The following is a 22,363-nucleotide window of genomic DNA, read 5'->3' on the forward strand; positions in this document are numbered from 1 at the left end:
GAGAAGTATGCCAAAGTACACAGTGCATGTCCGAGGGGAATGGCTGGCAGTGCCTTGCCAAATGGGCACTAACACAGTGAGATGGCTGGGGAAGGAAGCTGTGAGACGTTACATGAAAAACAAGCCTGATAATGGGGGCTTTGCCTCAGTAGAAGAAGTGAAATTCTGTGTTCGGAGGTGCAAAGGCCTTGGCTTACTGGATCATGATGATACTTTGGAGGACACATTAGAGGACAATGAGTTTGTTGAAGTTGGTAAGCAAACCTGTAATGACAAATTATATGGTGATTGCACTTGCATAGGAGACCCAAAGTGTGTATTTTCTGTTTACCTTGAAACTTTATATTTCTGTGATATAGCAAATCTAAGATTTAAGAAAAAATACTAAATTGCAAACTCAGTTTTGAGAAGGCTTTTTAGGTCTTCTGTTGTGTCATGCAGTTGATATGAAGTGGAATATGAAGTGTTTGGCTGTAAGTTTTGGATTTGGGGGTATGGTAACTTCACTTTTACTGTACGTTTGTTAAGACATTTAAATGCATTTGGCTGCAAATTAGAATTCTTGTCACTAATTTTTTTCTAGCTAATGAAGAATTCTCAGTAGCAACAAACTATGGGCAATAAGTTTTCATTTTGTTTCTTTGTTTTTCCCATTCTTCATTGTAGTTATAGAAGGAGATGTAATGTCTCCGGATTTCATTGCATCTAAGCTAGAAGGAGTTTATTTGTATCCTTTATTGAGCATTGCTTTGGTTAATTTTTACAATTCTTAGATTTGCTAAAGTTGAAAATGCTTAGTACCTTTTCCCCCTTCAAAGGTCTTCCTTCAAAAACTCTAATTAAATGGCAGCTATTTGTGTGGGTTTTGAATGTCCTTTATTTTCCTTTACGTGGCTTCAGATATAGCAAATATCCAGAACCAGAAAAGGTATGGCTCAATAATGATCTTAATAAAATGTGCCCCAATTCCAATAGTTTTTCATGTTAGAAGGTGACGTAGGGTGAAATCCTCTTATCATGGTGGGGGAAATGGCAGTATTCAAAGAAAACCTATTTTCTCTATTTGCCCATGACATAGAGAGGGACCCCACAGAACATTTCAAATGGAATTGCTGTTTGTGACACATACTATTTGTTTTCAGTAGGACTCAGTAAGTTCCTGCAAACATTTACTACCAAGTGTAGTGCTTTCTATTACTGTGGGTAACCTCACGGAAGCTACAGAAGAAGCACTTTGCTCTGCACTGTTTGCAGGATCATCCATGATAACTGCTTAGCTTGTTACCTCTCGTAAAATAACCTGTTCTTTGCTAATGCTTCTCTGAGATAGTTCTTACTGTATGAATGAGAATGGGGCTGAACTCTGTTGTAACCAAGTTCACTATTAAGCTTTCACTGTATTTATTTAGTTATGATGGTTTAGAAATTGCTGACATATACATGACACTCACTAAAATGCAGTTCTTTTGCGTAGTATATTTATTTAGATGGGAACAGCTTAACAACAGAGGACCTGGTCAATTTAGGAAAGGGGCTCTACAAGATCAAGGTAAAGATTTTGAAAGAATCGAACTCTAAATACATTTTATTTAGTTAGTTTTTAAATAGTAATAGAGGAATGAATATTGACAATATTGTTTTTCTAGCTCACATCTGAAGCTGAAGCTAAAGTCAGACAATCAAGAGAAGTGATTGAAAGAATTGTAAAAGAACAGACTGGTATTTTTTTTTCTTTTCTAACTTAATTTTGTTGTCTGTTTTAGATTAGTTTAGTTAGATTCTCTTCTTTATCTGAAATATCTGTTTCTTTCAGTTGTTTATGGAATCACCACTGGCTTTGGGAAGTTTGCTCGAACTGTTATTCCAACTAGTAAACTCAAGTATGTTGTATCTACTTCCTTCTTTAATTTAGAAAATGTGTATAGAAAGTAGATCCATATTATTTCTATGGTGTACATTTTTAGTCCATTTCTCTTCCTAAAAGGAGAAGGATATTTTTGCTCAGTTTTGTGAAAAAAAAATTCTATTTTTGAACACTGCAAGTTGGTTTTTAAATGACTTTTCTTTCTTTGTAGGGAACTTCAAGTGAACTTAATTCGGTCACATTCTGCAGGTAGTGGGAAATTGATTTCAAATTTGTTTCTCTTCCACAACTGTTAGAATTAGGGTTTGTAACCTGGAAATTGTTGTCATTGCAGGTGTCGGGAAGCCTTTGATCCCAGAGAGATCTCGCATGCTTTTAGCTCTCAGGATCAATATCTTAGCAAAAGGATACAGTGGGATTTCACTGGAAACTCTCCAGCAAGTTATTGAAGCATTTAATGGTAAAGATATTTAGAAATGAATACAGCTGTTTTATCCTTTGTATTACAACGGTGCCTAGATCACAGGCCCATTGTGCTAGGCACTGCACAAGTACATAGAGTCCCTGTCCCAAGGAGTCTAAGTAGGCAAGATGGGACAAAGGTATACAGCACGCAGAAGATTGGGAACTGAAGCACAGAGAGTTTAGTTGACTTGCCAACATTACCCAGGGAGGCTGTGGCAGAACCAGGAATTGAACCCAGGTCTCCCAAGTCCCAGTCAAGTGTCTTAACTAGAACCCCTACTTTCTTTATTGATTTGTTTTCATTAAGTGTTCATGGTTTTATTAATTCCACGGCAGAATTTGGGGTGGAGGAACAGTGCTGTAGTTTGGGAGGGGAGAAAAAGGCAGCACTTCAGATTACCTTTTGCAATTGTATTACTTTTGTCCCTTTGGGTCATTAGACTATGGTAACACTTCGGCATGAAAATAAACTTCATTGTGTGCATTTAACAGACAATGAAAGCAGAATTAAGAATGTTTGCTCAGGGCTGATTACCTGAGAAGACACTAGGTTGCCATTTCAAAAGCAGCTGAAGGCTAATAGTGAGTGAAAGCTGTTACTTTATCAGTTATTTGAAAAGTGGCCTATGTGAAATATTACACTTTCTAGGTATTTATACCTCATCTATCACCATAGTGACTGCCTGTCTGCTAAGGGCTTGATTCTCGAACTGCTAGGCTTCTGTTAGGGGTTCAGTTCTGCAACAGTTGCTCTTTGATCTGGCTAACACTCATGTGAGCATCTTTGAGTTCAATGGCACTACTTCCTGGAAAAAAAATGATCACATAGGTGTTTGCAGGCCCATTGGGACACGTTTACTCGTGTGAGTAGCTCCATTGAAATCAATAGGAGGGCTCATAGGAATAATTCGCTCTGAGTAAGACTTGCAGAAGTGGGCCCTAACTGAGTAGCTGGCCTGAGGCTGGTTGCTAGTAGGCAGTTAATCATGTTAACAAAACCATCAAAACAGTCAATGCCACTTCTATCATTGCTGGCAGGCTCACAGGGAAGTTAAGGGTGACCTTGGAAACTAGCTACCTTTCATTCCTAGAAATGGTCCCGCCAATGAGAGACGGTGAGAGGCGTTTGCAGTTGTTCTGTCTGTGCTATTATACTCATTCTGCAAATAAACTTCAGTTTAGAGGGTTTTCTTTCAATCCATCATCTATCCTGAGCACAAGATTCAGTGTTTATTTGTTTTTTAATCTGTTTATATGAATGAAAGGTTTTTGCATTGCTGGGGACATGAGGCTAATAGAGGCGCTACGGTTATACACATCAGGGTGAACTTACGAAGGGGGGGGAAGGAATGAGGGGAATGGTTGGTTTCAAATCCAAACTTTTTAAAATTTTGTCTCACAAAAATGAAAACAAAAAAAGAAAAAAATCACTTGGGATGAAACATTTCTCATGTCGAATTGAAATGACATTTGACATTTTTTATTTTGCTTTGACATTTCATTTTGAAAATGTCATTTTGATTTGATAGTTTCAAAATGGCTGATTTCAATTTTTTCTTCAATAAACTGATTTGACATTTCCAAAATTTTCGTTTTCAGGTTTTTTTCAGCTGAAAAAAATCTGCCAAATTTGCCCTGAATTTGCACATCATTTCGGTGCCCTGAAAAATGCATTTTTTTGATGAATTTACTCTTTACCAAAAAAAATTTCAACTTACTCTACATCCAGTGGCAGCTTGTCACATAAGGGAGCCATGCTGCCTTGGAGAAGGGGGCCTGCAAAGCAGGAAAAACCAGTGCGGTCTTCAGGGTGGCTCTGGCTTCCTGTTGGATTCTGAGGCTTTGCAGTGGTTACTCTTCCTCCCAAATAGGAGAATAATTCCAGGTATCTGTGGCTTCAAAATGGTGGTTCTTCTAACTTAGTTTTCACCTAGAGCTGTGGGTCTGATGTCAGTAGAACCCTTTTTTTTCAGATTGAAAAGTTCAAATATATTTGAATTGAAAAGTTCAAATATATTTTAAACATTGGAGAAGGAGCCAGGAGTGTGGCGTAAACCATGTACCACTGGTAATATAATACTCCAGTGTTAGTGGAGTGAATTTAGTCGGAGATTTTACGTGCCCAATTTAAGATTCCTTAAAGGGGCCTGATTTTATTTTTTCTTTTCAGAAAGCGTAGTGAAAATCAGATCTCTTCAATTTGTCTTGGGCACCAAAAGTGGGGTACTGAAAATCACTAATCACTTCTGAAAATTGTGGCCAATGTAATTATAGTGGCTGTGGATCCAGTTGTTGTTGTATTAACAGGCTGGTGTACCTTTGCATTATAAACCCCTATGCCGAGGGTTTATGAAACCCTACTGGAGACAACAGTTTAGGGCTAAAATTTGACATACAAAGTTCTGTCCAGTACGCAAGTTTTTATCAGCCATTTTTAAACTGTAAGCAATTTTAAAAAAATGTAATTGTTGAATTTCAGGATGATTTTTAATTGAAACTTCTATCCCAGACTGAAGTGACTTCACTGAGAAATGTACAGTAAAACCTCAGAGCTACGAACACCACACACCTCATTTTGACCTGGAAGAACACAATCAGAAAGCAGCAGAGACAAAAAAAAAAAAGAAGCAAATATAGTACAGTGCTGTGTTAAACGTAAACTACTAAAAACAAAAGCAGGGGAAAGCAGCATTTTTCTTCTGCATAGTAAAGTTTCAAAGCTGTTTTAAGTCAATGTTCAGTTGTAAACTTTGGAAAGAACAACCATAACGTTTTGTTCAGTTATGAACATTTCAGAGTTACGAAACTGCCCAATCATTCCTAGCATATGTGTGTATATGGGCTGAAGGAGCCAAAATTTCAGACTTGGTGCATAAGTAGCCACTAAATAAGCATTTCCTGAAGTGTGGGGTGCGCCCTCCAGGACTAGTGGGGAGATGGAGGGCACAGATGATCTATACATGAGTATGGGTAGGCCTTTTTACAAAATGTAGAAGTGTTGAAAGTGGGGGTGTGTGTGTGATTGCTTTCATTTTCCTGAATGGGGTTCAGTGTCCAAAGGTCTGGGAAATAGTGCTTTAATTTGATCTGAGGAACTTGAGTCTCCAAATATTTAGTAACATCAACAACTGCAGTAGCTTAGGGGCTAACTTCAGGGCTGGCCTTGGGGAAAATAGCTCCCTGGCTGAACTTGTATTTTGGCATCTCTGGCCCCTGTTGCCTCCCCAGGCTCCCCATCCACCCCCTCATTGCCCTGGCCCCTGCTGCCCCTCTGGGCTCCCCACAACGGGTCAGCGGTCCAAGCGGAGGGGCAGTGACAGGAGGGCACCAAAGGGCTGTGGTAGTGGCAGGGAAGCACAGTGAACTGAGAACAGGGGAGGGAACCAGAGTAGTACACAGTGAGTCTCATTTGTGTGGGGCTGCAGGGGGACAGTTACATGGGGACTCCAGAAGGGCATATCTCTCCCCACACCCCACTACTGAGCATCCCCAATATTCAAGTGCCCCTTCCCAGTCCCAGGGAAGGTGGGTTATGGGTGAGGGAGGTTAAAATGCAAATGCTCCAGTGCACTGGAGGTAGCTAGGGTGGGTGGTGATGGTGGAAAGTTCACTCCTGAAATATTCCAAATGCCATGCACTGACACCTCCCTTTGGGATAAGCAAGAAAAAGGGGGAGCCCCTGAGAGCTGGGAGGCTGGGACCTGGAGACACAGTGAGGGAGGCCCCGGGAGCTGGTTGGGCATGGGGTCAGGACCCACCAGACTGACTTGTCTCTTTTCCTTGCAATTTCAGCTCCCTTCCCCTCCCAACCCTGAAGATGCTGGCATCTTCCAGCTCCCATTTCCATTGGGCAGCATCGCTCTCATTCAGGCTGCCCATGGAAGGAGTAATGGCTGGGCTGGGACAGTCCCAGAGGGTGTGGGGGGAGGAGGGCAGGAAGAGCCTGCTAGCTCTCCGAGTATGAAGGCAGGATTAGGAGTTGGGCTGGGAAACCAGGTGGAGTGGTGAGCAGGGGCCCTCTGCTCAGAAGCAGTGAGGCAGGTGCTCCTGCCACGTCAGGCTGCATCCCGCAGGCACCGAGGGGGAGCCAGAGCCCCTTGCCTCTTCACCCCAGCGCCCCCTGACTACAACGCCCTGGGTGGTCAGCCACGTTGCCCACCCCTAAGGTCAGCCCTGGCCAAATCTTACTCTACTTGGGGATGAGCAAAGATGCTGTCTCCTGCATCCTCTTCGATAGGGTTTGTGCCCCTCAAAGGCTGAAACTCATCCCAGTTTTGCTGAGGCAGTGCAAATATATGATGCCAAAGTGAAGACCTGTAGTTGGACCTATATTTCCAGTCAGCTGCTCAAAGGCAACAAACTGTTCAGTGGGTTCCATACTTTTAAAGGGTCCTTTTAGGAGTGAGCCCTTTAGATTTTCTTGGTCCTGCCTCAGTGCAGGACTTGGTGATTTCTCAATGTCCCTTCCAGCCCTACATTTCTATGATTCTATTCTATGCTATGATGAGCTGAGTAGAAGCCATTCTTGTGATACTAAAAATTTAATCCCGTATCAGGTTTGTTTTGTTATGATTTGTTGGCCAAAAACAACTGGTTTCTTTTTAAACTACAGGAGCTAATTTAGGAAAAATTAACAAATGCCACTTTGCAAGGGGGGTGATGCTTCTCCATTTCACTGCTATTCCAGTATGTCACTTCAAGACAACCAGGGCAGATTCACATGCTTGTGTCTCTGTTTCAAGGAGAGGCTGGATGGAGGCTCTAACCAAAGTCTGATTTCTGCTTTCTTCCTAGCATCCTGCCTGCCCTATATACCTGAGAAAGGGACAGTTGGAGCCAGTGGAGACTTAGCCCCTCTTTCTCATCTTGCTTTGGGGTTGATAGGAGAAGGAAAGATGTGGTCCCCAAAGAGTGGCTGGGCTGATGCTAAATATGTAAGATCAATGTGTCTGACTACTAGACTTCTTTGTCTCTCTCCTTCAATTGGCTCTGGCTAGACTATGTCTATTATGAGAGCAAAGGGAACATTTTTCATCAGAACTGTGTGATGGATTCATAACATTTTATATCCTTTGGATTTTGCGTGTCACTTTCTTGTGATTGAAGTATTTGTTTCTGCACTGCTTTAACAGTTTGTCCTATAGGACCGGTACCATGGTGAAAAATGAGGCATAAGAATAGAAAAAAACAAACACCAGGCATCATGATATTGGGGTTTAGATGCCACCATGTCTGGCATATTAGTAATGCCTAGACAGACACTGTCACCTTGCAGTGAAGCAACATGATGCAAGATCCAACACTGATGAGTGCCAGAATCTGGATGGATGGACAAGATGTCATGTTGTACCAGCTCCAAAGATTTCTAAGTGCACCTTCTGTCCTGCAAACATCAGAACTGGCCCACCAAACCTGAGATGATCCCACAAAACCGAGGATTAATGGTGTGGTTTCAAATGCTAAAAGTAAATGGAGACTTTTAGGGGTTTTTCTCTCCTGAGGAGAGAGGGGTTACTAAGATTTCTGTTATGTATTATAATAGCAAGAAGCAGATGTATAAACTTCAGTAAAGCTGAAAACGCATGACATAAATATATAACATTTTCAATAGATTAATTTGGGTTGAAAGGAACCTTTGTGGCATGATTTAGTCTACCCAGCTCTACCATGGCAGAATTGGTTTTTTTTTAAAATGTATTCCATCCCTAATAGATCAGTGTTTGAGCCAGCCATGGATCTCTCGAATGATGGAAAGTCCATAACCCGCCTTGGTAGCTTGTTCCATTCTTTATCTGCCTAGGTACTGACATGACTCCCGTCAACATCGTATCTGAGCACCTCCCAAGTATGTAGCCTCTCAGCATCCCTGTGAGATAGGGAAGTGCAGTTATCTCCATTTTACAGAAGGGAACTGAGGCACAAAGAGATTAAGGACATTAATCTCATTTAATGGTACATTCATTTAAATCAAGCAGTCTGTAGCGGAGTTGGAAATTGAACCCATCCTGCTGATTTCCAGTTATTTGCCCTAACCAAAAGCCATCCTTCCTCCATTCACTAACTGCATTTGCTGTTGGTGGAAAAGTCTTCTGCATCTCCTCTGGGGGCTGAAGCGTCTCTTTCCTGCCACTGTTCTTCCTGCTTCTCCCAGTCATCACTGCCTCAGCAGGCCTCTCTTTCAGATTTACCATCTGTCCAGCCGAGGAGGACTGGATACGATTCTAGTCAGAATCAAAGCACTATTTCTCCTTCATTTGCCATAAGAATCTCTGCTTCGTGGTGTGGAATAACACCACCACTCCTTAATGGGCTGCGACTGCGCCACCTCTCAAGCACTCCCAGACTGTGCTGACCCTGAGGAATGACAGCACTGGACTTGAAGCCTGGGTGTGTCATGTGACAGGACAGAGCATGCATTAGTTCAGGTAGCCAGGTCAAAAGAGGGTTCTCAATGTTAGTGCATAAAAAGCGTTTTTTTCCCTCCCTTAACTGTGGAATATTCCAAAATGTTTATTAGCAAAAGATAAAAAAGAGGGTTGTATGCAATCAGCGAAGTCGTCCCATCAATATATTGAAAGACATTTTTCACTAACGCCCTGTTCAATAAACTGCTTTACAGGTGCTGCAAGCCCATGGCCTGAAGCCGATAACCTTGAAACCAAAGGAGGTAATGAAAACCAAGCCTCGCCAATCGGCTTTATGCATATGTTGCCTGTATTTTAAGAGTGAGATGAATTAATGGTTATTTTAAATCCAGTTCCAGAAGGTTTTTAGACATCTATTTCAGGGAACCCATTAGAGACTCTACAGTAAAGGGTATGTCAGCGTTTCCATTTCACCTCCCATTTATGTGTGATTTAGTTCAACCGCAATAATTTATAGAAGCTCTGTGTACAAAGCTTCAGACCAGGGTTAAACTTAGGTCCAGTCTACATATAAAAGTTCCTCTGGAACTGCCATTCATCCACACACACACTTTTTACCATCAGGGGTTTCCTGGACATCCAACAGTGGAAATTACCCCAATTCCTATCTAAGGTAAGTCTGCATCAGTGGAAATTAAATTGGTATAGTGCCTGTGTAGACGCATCCCACTTCCATGGCAACTAAACCAGTGCAAATAATCCTCCTCCTGCTGTTGCGTGCTGCGCTAATTACTGCAGAACTGACCTGTCTGCTCTCTGTTCTACATTTCAGTGCTCAGGGCTCATCTCAGCTGGCTGTCACCAGAAGTAGTGTGTTCAGACAAGCCCTTATTTTATGAGATGGGTTTTGTTTAAGAATGTAAAACCTTTAGTAATTCAGATGGCTTTTATCCTGCATTGTGGGGACCAGAAGGCTTTTTGTGTTGGTAGTTTAGAGAAAGAAACACATTTTATAACTTAAACATATTTTGTGATATTTAATAAGCAGTAACTAGCATTAGCATGGCATAAATGTTTGTTTATGTAAGCATATTCATCAATTTATTAAACAAAAACCCAGGCTGATGAAATCTTACCCACATAAACTGACATGCACGTTCTTAGTATGTAAGATATTCCAGTGCTCTTGATCCCACTGATGGTGGACCATAGTAATTGTCATACCTACAGTACATGCAGCAAGATGCCTGATCCAAAGCCTACTGAAGCCAATGGGAAGACTGCTGTGGCTTCAGTGAGCTTTAGAACAGGCCCAAGGTGAGTTAAAACAGAATCTCCCCCTTAAGTCTAACGGCAAGTCTCCCACTGACATAGCACCAGTGTGGACAGAGCGAAACTTGTGCCGCTCGGACGGGAGAAGGGGGCTTTTTTACATCTCTGAGCAACATACATTAGATTGACTTAAGTGGTAGCATAGACCTGCCCTAAGTTTCCTTGCTTTGGTGGATTTTTTCCACACCTCATCTTCTTCATGTCTAGAGCTGAATTAACGAGGAGCCCGATGGCACCTTAAAGACCTAACAGATTTATTAGGGCGTAAGCTTTCGTGGGTAAAAAACCCACTTTTTCAGATGCGGATACAGACTCACACAGCTAGCCATCTGATACTTAGAGCTGAATTGATTATTTTGTCAAAAAATCAGGAGAAGGGTTACTCTTACAAAGAAAAAGAAATTCTGCCATATTACATGAGGTTTACTTCATGTTACTTCAAACGTTTTTTCAGGGTACAGGATCAGCTTTCTAAGGTACATATAGTGACCAACAGTTAAAAGTAAATTTTTGCTTTAGAGCAATGAAGTCACATCACCATACTGTTTTATTGTAGGAAAAGTACCTCCACTTTTACTGCAGTACTGTAAACGTTTAGTGTTCGCCACTGCATAATATAGTTTTCCTAGGACAGAGGGGACAAAGGGAAGTGTTTGTCATGCCCTTTCTGAGATCTCGAAGTGGATTGTTGCCAGTGATTTCTCCTGTGGTCCTAGTACATACACAACTCCCATTTACTTTAGACAGAGTCTTCTGCATGTTGGGATGACAGGAAGAGTCCTCAGGGCCTTAGCTGTATATCTGGCTTGCTAGGTTTCATCAAACCTATACCAGGAGCCCACTGAGCTGATCAGCGATCATGGCCAGATGGCTATAACTAGCTTGCTAGTGAAACTAGCTATTGGGAAACAACTCCTAGTGAGGAGACATGGGGATGTAACAGATTCAAAGTAGCTGGTGGCTTGTCTGTATCAAAAAATAACCAAATAGCTGAGAACATAGCATCTCTAGCCCTTTTTATGATTCATTTAATGACGATCCAGGAAGCTTAGAAAAGGCCTTTCTTTGACTGACACGTGTAATTATGAAAATTACAATGGCTGTGGCATGTGTAAGGCTGCAACAGATTCATTGAAAATAAACACCTGCGATCTCTCTGAAGGGTCTGGCTCTTATCAATGGAACCCAAATGATCTCCTCGCTGGGATGTGAAGCAGTGGAACGAGCCAGCGCTATTGCTAGGCAAGCGGACATAGTTTCTGCACTGACACTTGAAGTCCTGAAGGGTACAACTAGAGCCTTTGACACTGGTTGGTACTGAATTTTCTGTGTGCACTTTCTCTTAGCTTTTGGAGAGGGCAAAGCAAAAGTGTAACGCTCTTTCATTTGTTTTAACAGATATTCATGCAGTGCGTGCCCATCGGGGGCAGATTGAAGTGGCATTCCGATTTAGGTCACTTTTAGACTCTGACCATCATCCATCAGAAATAGCAGGTGAAACGTCTTTGCTTCCTGCCATGCAAGTCACCTATTTGATTTCCAGGACAGACAGGGAATTAAAACAGTGACGTGTGGCCTTTTCTATAAGAATCTTTCTTTTGTTTTGCAGAGAGTCACAGATTTTGTGACAGAGTTCAGGATGCATATACGCTGCGCTGTTGCCCTCAGGTAAATGAATTTCCCACTCCTTAATACAGGGATAGGCTAATGGCAGTGAAATCCCAATCCTAGTGTAATGTCAGTTAAATGTTGGTTGTCTCCTTTAAAATAATGCAATTACATTATTTCCCACTCAGCTCAAATAGGGCTTAATTGAGACATAAGTAGTTCCTGGACCTTGTACACAGGAATGATTTTTAACTCTCGATAAACTCAATCCATATTAACGCAAGCAAAACTATTGAAATTGGTGGGAGCTTTGCCTATGTAAAAACTAAAGAGCTGGGGTTTCCCAAGTTTACTTATAATTCCTTAACAATTCCTAATGTACATTGACAAATTAGCTAAGCTTTGAGTACTTTCTTGTACATGTGGCTGAGGGACAAGGGGATGCCAACCCAAACACACAAAGAATTATACATTTATGTTGTCATCATCATATTATAAAGTCATAATAATAGTAAGTCAAATCTTTAATAAGTACAGTATATCTAGCATTCCATAATAGCAATTTCCCTGGTTATCACATCAAATCAAAGTCTGTATCCCTGTGAGTGAGTGCCAAGTCTGGGAGTGGGGGCAAGGCAGAAGTGTGCTCTCAGAAAGTAGAATTGGCTGGATCTATATCTTGAGGATGAACTACAAATAGACATAACCTGTGGCTAATTGTTATTGTTTCTTTTAGGTCCACGGCGTGGCGAATGACACAATAGCTTTTGTAAAGGACATAATCATGACTGAAATTAACAGTGCAACGGACAATCCTGTATCTTTCTGATGATTCAGTTTCTCCGTAAAATTTTGGTTGGTTACTTTTTCCCTTCTAAATGATTATTAGTTAATGAAGCAGAAATTATGGCCCTGATCCATCAAATCACTTACGTATGTGCTTAGTCAGTGGACTGCTCTTGCTTAAAGTTAAGCACACATTTAAGTGCTTTGCTGGATCAAGGCCTACATGGTTATAAGGGCAGCTGGGAACTTTGGCCACCAATTGGCCTTGAAGGTTGACGGTGACTTGTCAGTTGACACAAGGTTGGCAAAACTTGCATTCTAGAATGCACTTTGAGTTCTACAGAGGGTAACTACAAGAGCTATGCACCACCTTTAAGAGCTGTATGAGCTCATTTTGGGAAGCTCTGTGCATACGCCTTGTATTGGTGCTCTGAACAAGGGTGAATTCCACTTTTTAAGAATAAAGGTATGTACAAAAGATGCTCCTCTGTGTTAGCTGATAGCAGTGATGAGTGCCCATCTTGCTCACTATATATAAAATTTCACCTCCACTGGTGAGAGCATCACCGGCAATTGAAAATTACACTAGAAACTGTGCTCACGTGTGGCTTTGCATTCCTTATAACCTTCACCTGCTGACCCTCCAGCCTATTTAATAAAATATACTATTCAGCTGTTTCTGTATGGTGGGAGAACGGGGCATTGTTTTACATTTTTTCTTACAACTGCACATGCAGAAGTGTGAGCTACACTATATATGCATATGGATTTGCACATCAATTCTTCCTCCTTTCAGATAGGATATTCAGAGATGTGTGGTACTTCAGTAATTCTTCATTCATGTTTGCACCTTAACTTGTCTTTAAAGATGGTTTTTGCTGAAAGGGGAGAGACCATTTCTGGAGGAAATTTTCATGGTGAATACCCTGCAAAGGTAATTAAGCATTTGGAGAAATATTAGCTTATTTTCTGACATTTTTTTAAAAAATCAGCTGATTCCATCAAGAGCTTCTCTTGTAGGCTCTGGACTACCTGTCAATTGGTGTCCATGAACTTGCTGCAATTAGTGAAAGAAGGATTGAGAGACTATGCAACCCATCTCTCAGTGAGCTGCCTGCATTTCTAGTCACCGAAGGCGGTCTGAACTCTGGTTTCATGATTGCGCACTGCACAGCAGCGGCCCTGGGTGAGTACACAAAGGCCGAAGCAAGAATGGCAAGAGAACAAAATTAGAAAGATCAACCTACATTAGCATTGTGGTAGTTTGATACTACTGATAAAGGAACCCCCAAAAAACAGCTCTCAGCTCCAACTGTAAATTCTCCTTTTCTCCCCATGTCCAGCTGAGCTATCTGATATAGTTGCAGTTCGTTAGACTCAGAGGCCCTGAACCTGTAAAGATTTATGTATGTGTTTAGCTCTAAGCCTGCGAGCAGTCAAGCTAGGGTTGCCAACAGTCCCTTATTATAAGGGATGTCCCTTATTTTTTCATCTCTGTCCAACAAGATCAGGCATTGCTGAATGCTGCAAAAAGCAGCAAGAAATCCCCCGGTGAATGTAGGTGAGTAGTGTTCATTTATTTTATTTATTTATTAATGATAATATTGGGAGTGAGGTGGGGCAGGAGCGCTAAGAAAACAATTCCTTATTTTTTAAATACAATGTTGGCAACAGTAGGATTACTCAAGTGCTTAAATCTTCGTAGGTTTGGAGTCTGAGTTTTGGAAGGGTTAAGTGCCGCAGCCCCACTTTAAATCAGTGGGAGCTACAAGTACCCAGCACCTCTGAAAATCAGGCCCTAATAGCACAACAAAGCTAAAAAGCAAATTGTTTATGTACAAACAATTGTATTTTTGATTCTACACAAAACATATCTCTGTCTGTAGCGCTCCCTTCTGGGGCACCCCGATCCCCAAGAGTGGTGTGGAGCCCCTTAAACTTTCCTTCTCAGGGACACAGCAATAGATGCTGGGTGCTTAGCGCACAGTGTCTCCAGCTAGTGGTTGGATGCATAAACCAATAACAAGCCCGAGCCCCAGGCTATCACAATGCACAGGTACAGTAAGTCAAACCCAACACACAGTCATTTTATTCACAGAAGGGATGGGGGTAAATTAAAAGAGGTAAAGAGAACAAGCAAAGGAATCAAGGCTGTTAAATAAATGATGCCTCAACCAATCCCACAACAATGATTCTGGTGCAGGGGAGGCCTACGGGCTGAGCTGGCTTTCATTTCTCAGGGGTGCAGCAGAATCTCAGGACTCATCTGTGTTGTGGAGCTGGGGGCTCCAGGGCAGGCTCACTCCTTCTCAGGGGGAGAATCAAAATGGCTGCCTGTCTCCCCTTCTGCTTCACAGAGCAAATCTGAGGCTGTTTCTCCTCCTCCGCCCTTCTTCTCCTCCTCCAGCCTGACTCCCTGCAGCCAGCTCTCCCCCTGGTCACAGGTCCCTGCCAAGCTCAGTTCACATGACCCCAACCATGTGCAAGCTTTCCCAGGGTCTGCTCTTGGTATCTCAGGCATGTCTGTCAGACTCTGGCCCATCCTCCACAGGCTGACTTTCCCTCCGTCCCCACCCAGGACAGGCAGTCTCCATTGGAGTTCCAGGCTCTGAGTCTGTGCTGTGCTATGTGGGAGCTGCTGGGAGCTGTTTCTCTGAAGTCCCTAGCCTAGCAAGGGGGCTACACTCTCCCCTGTCTACAGACTTTGATGGCCTCATCAAGTTTAAAACAGTCCACATGCAAACATACAAAATACAGAAAATACTCTCCTTGGCTATGTAATCTCAGACCTACATAACCCCTGATTCATACAGAGGTGCATACATGAGACTGGGATTTCTGGGACATACCGAGTGTTACATGCCCTATGCCCTGTCCCAGAGGTCATAACAACAAAGCCGCCTTGGGTGCTATCCATTTATGTACCATATCCTTAGGGACTCTCAATGAATCACAGGATAACTTTATGGTGGGTTTAACCTGTCTAGGCTCATTATGTCGTGTTCTCCATCTTCAAAGCCAGAGTCATTGATTTCTTCTTGACCATGAATGGCCTGGACATTCTCTTCTCCACTGTAGGGTGACCCTATGGGGAGATCAGGCATGACATCATGAACTGGTGAGGCATACCATGATTCTGGGATATTTAACCTGATTGGTTCACACTAGGGTGCAAACAATCTGTTCAGAGAGCTTGGGCTCAGGCACTTTAAAAGTAAATTGCTGGTGTTGATACCCAGTGTTGTCCTCTCCCTCTAAGCCAGAAAGAGCTACTGTGTAAGGTAATTGTGGTCTTCTGACCTCTGAGGAATAGCTGAAGGTTTGTAAAAGAGTAATACTATGAGGCCATTGCTGACCACTTGTCTGTCGAATGGTGTATGTTGGTGGTGAGGCAGTTCTGACAGGCCTCCTCACCACTTGTCCTGTTGGAAGGATGTGATTCCTGTGCAGGGCGTTGGAGGGGCCCACACCTTTTACTATCTTGAGTCAATTGACTGGCAGGCCTGGCACTTTGTGTAGGGCTCAGCTTTCCACCCATCTTCAGTATTGTGTGTCCCAAGAATGCCCAGGGTCCTGATGAGAACTGACTTCTATGTGCAATTCCTGGTCTCTGACCCTTTGTTTTGTAAAGCTTTGTTGCTTTGATTGTTCTGTGTAGCATTAGTGGCTGTGCTGGGCAGTTTAGAATTGTTTTCTCAGATGGGTAGTATATTGAAGGTGTGTTTCAGGTCGGATTCTATCTACAGAAATGCTGAAACAAAGATCCGCAGGCAGTCAAACTTCTCGACCAAATATGAGAAAGTAAGATGAGTGTTCAGTGTTACAACTGGAGGCGTGTATCAGATGAGAGACTGCTGATTCCAGCTCTGTTTCGATGAGACTCTCGCGTGCCTAACAGTGCAGGAGAGGAGGCCTTAACAGACTCAGCTGGCTTTCAGTCCTCCTTGGTGCAGCCTTATCTTGGACCTCAGACTCTCTGATTTGGAGCTAGGGATACTGGGTCTCAGACCTTCTGAATGGGAGAGGCAAAATGGTTGTCGCCCCTTGTACTGCACAGAGTAACTCTGAGACTGCTTCTCTTCCAAGTCCTCCATCCTGATTCCCTGGTCACAGGTCAGGCTCCGCTCACATGCCCCAGCCATGTGAAGGCTCTCTGGAGTCTGCCATTGGTAGTCCCATCCCAGGCATGCTGATCAGTATATGGCCAATTTTCCATGAGCTGTGTGCGTCCCCCAAGCACAGGCAAGGGAGACAGCTGCTTTTTCAGTCTGATTCTGGGTTGTTTTATATGGGAGCTGCTTCTCTGTGGCAAGAGGGCTACAAGTGAATTTTATTTAGTCAGATTCACAGTGAAAGATCTAGGTCCAGATGAAGTTAGAATACTGTGAATAAGTGCTTCATTACCCCCCTGCTAGAGTAAGACTGCATTTTATAGAGAGTCCTCCAAATAACTTCCTGCAATCCTCACTCTGACAAAACTCCATTACTTTCAAGGGAAGTTTTGCAAGTTCTGCAGATGTTGATTGTTGCATTGGTTCGCGGTCTCTAGGCCTCTCCTCTTAACACCACATTTTGGACAGTATTTATCATGAAAATAAAATTGGGCAAGCCAATCCCTTTTGAGATGTAAAATACCAATTGCCTTAAATAAAGCAATGGCAAGACTCCTTCCCGGCTTTGTACTTTCACTATGAAGCCCACTTTCTGGCTCTTCGGGGCTTTTTTCTTCCTCTGCTTTTATTGCTGTTGGAAGCTCTGTTAGAGCTAGAAGCAGCCAAACCACACATGGCACAAAAGCATTTAAGGTTAGGGGAAGGAGTTGTTCTTGAGTTAGAAACTTGTACAAGAAGATAAAAAGGTCCAAGGGCCACTGTAGAATATAGGACTGGAAAGGTCAAAACTGGGAAATGGAATTCTTTTGAGTATTAAAACATAGATATATGTAGTCCACATTTGAACCAGATATTCCGGTCTGGCCCTGCCAGGCTTGATGCTGGGGAAAGGGAAAGCAATTTTTACACTCCCTAGATCATGGGACCAGCTGGGGGCTGGTCTGACATAAGTTAAGGCATCCTCGGGGCTGCTTTAAGACTCCATTCCAGCAGCTCTGGATTTCAGGGGTGTTGGAATTGCCCAGACATACTGTCTTTCTCTTGGGAATGTTCTATGCTGGGGGAGCCCTCAGGAGGATGCCAAGAGCAGAGGAGGATATAGTGGGGGGGTTTTGCAGCTACTTTGCACCACCAGAGCTGGGCTGAAGAAGGGACCCTTGGTCTATTTTAAACAAGATCTTTTCTCTGGACGTAATATTTACCTTTATATATTTGGGTTAATATCAGCATTGGTTGATCAATGTACAACATTACTGTCTTCAGAGGCAAAATGGCTTGAATGTTAGATGTTGCAGATGGCTCGGTCAAGCCATACCATGGGCATGCACTTACCATGGATTGGTCTGGATCCTTCATTGCAGCATTTTAGACTCAGCCATTGTTTCTAGCTCCTGTTTGTCCATACAGTACACCATTTATTCACACTGGACTTTTGCAGTTTCTGAGAATAAAGCCTTGTGCCACCCCTCTTCTGTGGATTCTCTCTCAACCAGTGCTGCTACAGAGGACCATGTGTCCATGGGCGGATGGGCTGCACGAAAAGCACTGAAAGTTATTGAACATGTTGAACAAGGTAAAATTAAGACACTGATTTTTAGACAGATCTACTGTATTGTAGCTAAGTTAAAACTAAATGCCTTTCTTCTACGTAAAAAGAAAAGGAGCACTTGTGGCACCTTAGAGACTAACAAATTTATTTGAGCATAAGCTTTCGTGAGCTACAGCTCACATCCGATGAAGTGAGCTGTAGCTCACGAAAGCTTATGCTCAAATAAATTTGTTAGTCTCTAAGGTGCCACAAGTACTCCTGTTCTTTTTGCAGATACAGACTAACACGGCTGCTTCTCTGAAACCTTTCTTCTACGTGGCATCATTTTTTTTAAAATGGACCCTTCAGTCGTTTTAAAGAAGTCTTTTAAGATACTGTCTTAAGTAGTTACTTTAATTTCTTTCTAGCAGAAATATTATTGAGATGAATGTAGATTAGTGTGTTCCACTGAAACAAAACCACTTATCAAAGAGACACTAAGCGAAAATTCTTCCATTGTCTCAAAAGATTAAAGTTGTAACTTTGAAAAAATACTAATTTCAGCTGTTGCTGGAAGAACACAACAATACATACCATGAAAACCAGTATGTACAATTTTCTCTTACATGGGTTGATACGTGAAGTGCTTTGAAGCTCTAGAGATCTCTAAAAATACTAAGTATTATCGTTTTGCACATTCAGCAAAGTGAACATGTACCTGGAGAAAACAATGTGTCTTAGATAACGTCTTCCTTAGGAGAATTTGGCCCTTGTGTAAGTGAGAGATAAATGCCACTAGACAGGCAGATACTGTGCAAGCTCTTCCAATACATATGTGTCAAGATCTTTTAGTTCTACCAGAGTTTTCATACTAACAAGAAGTGGGCCTGAACCAAACTCCATCTCTGGACACCCCAGCGCACCTGGGAGTTTCAAAACTGGATGTGAATTCTACAGCTTAGGCCCATTGCTACATCTAATTTAGTTCTGGGGAGGGCTGTGATTTAGGATGTCTCTGTTTTGGGGTGTACCTTGGAAGGGATTTTCATGCGTGCTGAGCAGCCCGCTTGCCAGTTGAAGACAACAGGCCTTCTGAGCGCTTAGCGCCTTGAAAGGTCAGGCTCAGCATGTCTGGACATCCAAAATCAGAGACTGTTTTTAAGTATCAGCAGGAATCTCCATCTGTTTCCCCATCTATTAAATGGGTCTTCTGTTTATCTGCTTCAATTAAACTTTGCATAGCACTTTGAAGTTGTGAGGTACTAACTAACAGTAACAAACTCCTTTTAGACGTTTTCCAAATGTAAACGTACAATGAGTTGTACATCCTAAAACCCACTATCCAGCCTTTCACTGTTTGGTTTCCTAGTGTTGGCCATTGAACTTCTTGCAGCCTGCCAGGGCATTGAGTTCCTACGCCCCCTGAGAACAACCACCCCATTGGAGAAAGTCTATGACCTTGTGCGCTCTGTTGTAAGGTAAAATCAAATAACCTTTTCCCAAAAGTTACAGCTTTGAAGACCTGCTAACTACGGTGTTGGTTAATGTTTGGCTAATGTTCTCAATTTGTCTCCTTTCAGGCCTTGGCTAAAGGATCGCTTCATGGCCCCAGACATTGAGGCAGCTCACAGGCTGCTTGTGGAGCAGAAGGCAGGTGTTGACACTGGCATTTGTTCAGTAACTCATTCCTTATGAAGGGATCTGCAATTCTTCTTTCAAAACAGCCCTTGATGCTTCAAGGGAAAAAGAGCTCTTCCTCTCGCATGCATGATTTAATTACCACCTTCTCTGAAGGAAGATGTGTGAAGATTTTAGTTTGTCATAGTCTTTTAAAGGGACGCTTTTAGTTTAAAAATAATATATTTTAAATGAGTCCCCCCCATTGTGTTATTGATAAATGGCTTAGATTATTGAAACTGACAGGACTTTACAAATATCAGCCCAGTCCTGCAATGAGCAGGACTCCTGCATCTACATGGAGCCCCATTAAAGTCAGTACTTGCTGAGTACTATCCATGGGGAGCTCATTGCAGGACAGGGGCCAGGGAGTAGGAGGACAGTCCATATCCCAAAAAGCTTGTTACCCAATTCAAGACCAAATACAACAGAGGACCTGGCAAACCATAGGAGCACAAGGATGAGAGAGCAGCAATGAGGATGTGCATTAACACAGCCCTATTGTGTGCTCGGCTAGAGGGTTTGGAACCCACTTCATTTTTTTACAGTTGTAAAATGTAACTAACAGAAGAATGAGCGAGAGAGAGATGAGGTCCCTACTGACCTATCAAACTATTTGCAGCCATATGGTCCCTAATAGACCACCTGTCTTACAACCCTGCTAGGGGGAACAACAAAGGAGAAAAAGGAAAACTTTCCAACCTTTAGGTTCCTTAGTAAATCTGAGCCCCAATGTCCGGTGAAATCTGCCACTCCTTGCCAGTGCTGCCAATCACTGACCTTTCTTGGCCATGCCAGTCTTCCATTCCATGCTACCCTGGCACCTGCATGACCAGATGCTTTCTATAAGACACCAGGGACCCATCCCTAGCAGCTCCTATCCCTCCCTAGGTCATCATCTGGGTATTAGGAGATGCAATGTCTCCTCCCACCCGAGAAAACTCACCTTGCATCAGTCAGGACAGTAGCCATATCCCATTCCCTTGCAACTGCACCCAGATCCCCCTTTACCCAGCAAAACTGTAACTTCCCAACAGATTCTTACACTCAGTAGCAGTTTTGAGTAGCAGTGTCGCTCTTCAGCTGCCAGCTCTGACCCTATGTCTATTTCAGATGGCCACATGCAATTTATTTCTGAATATCTATTACATTCAGTTAGTTATGCCCTGCTACTGTCTGCACAGGGTGCTCTACTCTTGTGCATTGACATATGACTCAGTTTGAACATAAAATCTTTCAGCCTTCACGTCTGACTCTGCTGTTGCTCTTTCTGTCCTGTAGGTTTGGGAAGTAGCTGAACCTTACATTGAAAAATATAGACGGGAGCATATTCCTGAATCAAGACCTGTTTCACCCACAGCCTTTTCTCTGGATTCATTGAGAATGAATAAATGTGTTGGGACTGATCACAGTGATCAGGAAGAACTTTAATGTGCTATGAAGTCTGGTACATAGAAAATCCTTTTTCAGTGCTTTGTTTGATGGAGATTGTTTTATTATGATACAACATGGTTTCTTCCTGGAATATAAAGGAAGCGTGTGTAGGTAGTTGTCTCACCTGTAAAAAGATCCTGTTGGATTGTAGAGTGGATTAGATTGAATTTGCTGATGGTCTAATTTAAACAATGGTCTAAATACAACCGTATTGGTACAACTCCATTGACTTCAGGGGACTTGCTCCCGCTAATGCTGGCACTGAATTTGGCCAAATGAGATCAAACATGAAATAATCAGTTACAAGAGAAATGCATCAAATCATACAGTCCTTAATCAGGCAAAACTTCCACTGAAGCCAATGGGAGTTTAGCCTAAGAACTGCTTGATTTGGCCTAATATCTTTATTTACTAAAAATATGTGGAATGGACACTTTACATAGTACAGAGTTTACTAACTGCAATGGCAGAATATTACTGGGGTTACCTTTTCCTTACTGATTTAAAAATCAAACCGTGATATTCCTATAAAAAGTAAATTCTTCATGTGAATAAACCTGGCTATTTATGCATATGTAATCCACCCACTCTGCAGGTGGTGAAATAATTTTGCATTAATGTCAGTTGGAGGGGACTGTGTTGCTAAATTCTACCCCCCTGAAAATTAAAGAGGGTACTTAAAGCTCTTAATTGGATTGTATTTTTGATTCTGTTTCTATTTAAACATTGTTTTCACGTTGTGCCATCCTTTGGGTACGGATATGGCTTTTTATGTATCTCTAACTTTGTCAATGTTAGTATAACTGAGGATTGGAGCACATCAAGCTAGATTTCATTCTCCTGTCTCTCTTGAGTTAGACCTTTTTGACATGCTGCATTCCAACAGTAGCAAAATTGTCTGATACTTTTATCCCTATCTGTTTTACATGCACCTCAAACACTGTGCAGATCAAGTGTGAGTTAAACAGTCCTGTGTCATGAGAGAGCATTTTATAGCAGCTTCTTCACAAATCAGAAAAGCTGTATGAACACTAATATAGCAGGGGTGCTGGAAGTAGGGGTGCAGCAGCACCCCCTGGCTTGAAGTAGTAACAACAACCAAATACATGGTTTCTGCTTTCAGCACCCCCACTATAAAAATTGTTCCAACATCCCTGCAATACAGCACGTGGATCGTTGCTCCAGAGCACAC

At 42.4% G+C, this 22,363-nt stretch overlaps 1 protein-coding gene across 1 annotated transcript; it reads left to right on the top strand.

Annotated features, from left to right (window-relative positions):
- The first annotated feature begins 7 nt into the window (after positions 1 to 7).
- HAL (histidine ammonia-lyase) lies at positions 8 to 21,861 on the top strand. Its single transcript, XM_048835533.2, has 20 exons — positions 8 to 254; positions 667 to 727; positions 901 to 928; positions 1,475 to 1,549; positions 1,647 to 1,719; positions 1,814 to 1,880; positions 2,076 to 2,113; positions 2,199 to 2,324; positions 7,124 to 7,263; positions 8,949 to 8,996; positions 11,189 to 11,336; positions 11,425 to 11,520; positions 11,636 to 11,694; positions 12,371 to 12,451; positions 13,289 to 13,354; positions 13,441 to 13,606; positions 17,971 to 18,105; positions 19,430 to 19,538; positions 19,641 to 19,710; positions 21,019 to 21,861. Exons 1-20 carry the CDS (start codon positions 8 to 10, stop codon positions 21,166 to 21,168), a joined length of 1,983 nt encoding a protein of 660 aa, XP_048691490.2. The 3' UTR covers positions 21,169 to 21,861.
- The last annotated feature ends 502 nt before the right edge of the window (positions 21,862 to 22,363 follow it).

The sequence above is a fragment of the Caretta caretta genome, chromosome 1 (assembly GCF_965140235.1).
Source record: "Caretta caretta isolate rCarCar2 chromosome 1, rCarCar1.hap1, whole genome shotgun sequence".
NCBI lineage: Eukaryota > Metazoa > Chordata > Testudines > Cheloniidae > Caretta > Caretta caretta.

Bases quoted from the DNA above. Each gene is read 5' to 3' on its own strand.
- HAL (XM_048835533.2), top strand. From the start codon at position 8: ATGCCAAAGTACACAGTGCATGTCCGAGGGGAATGGCTGGCAGTGCCT. The intron at 11,521-11,635 runs GTGAAACGTCTT...TTTGTTTTGCAG, and splicing joins TCATCCATCAGAAATAGCAG to AGAGTCACAGATTTTGTGAC. The intron at 18,106-19,429 runs GTAAAATTAAGA...TTGGTTTCCTAG, and splicing joins TATTGAACATGTTGAACAAG to TGTTGGCCATTGAACTTCTT.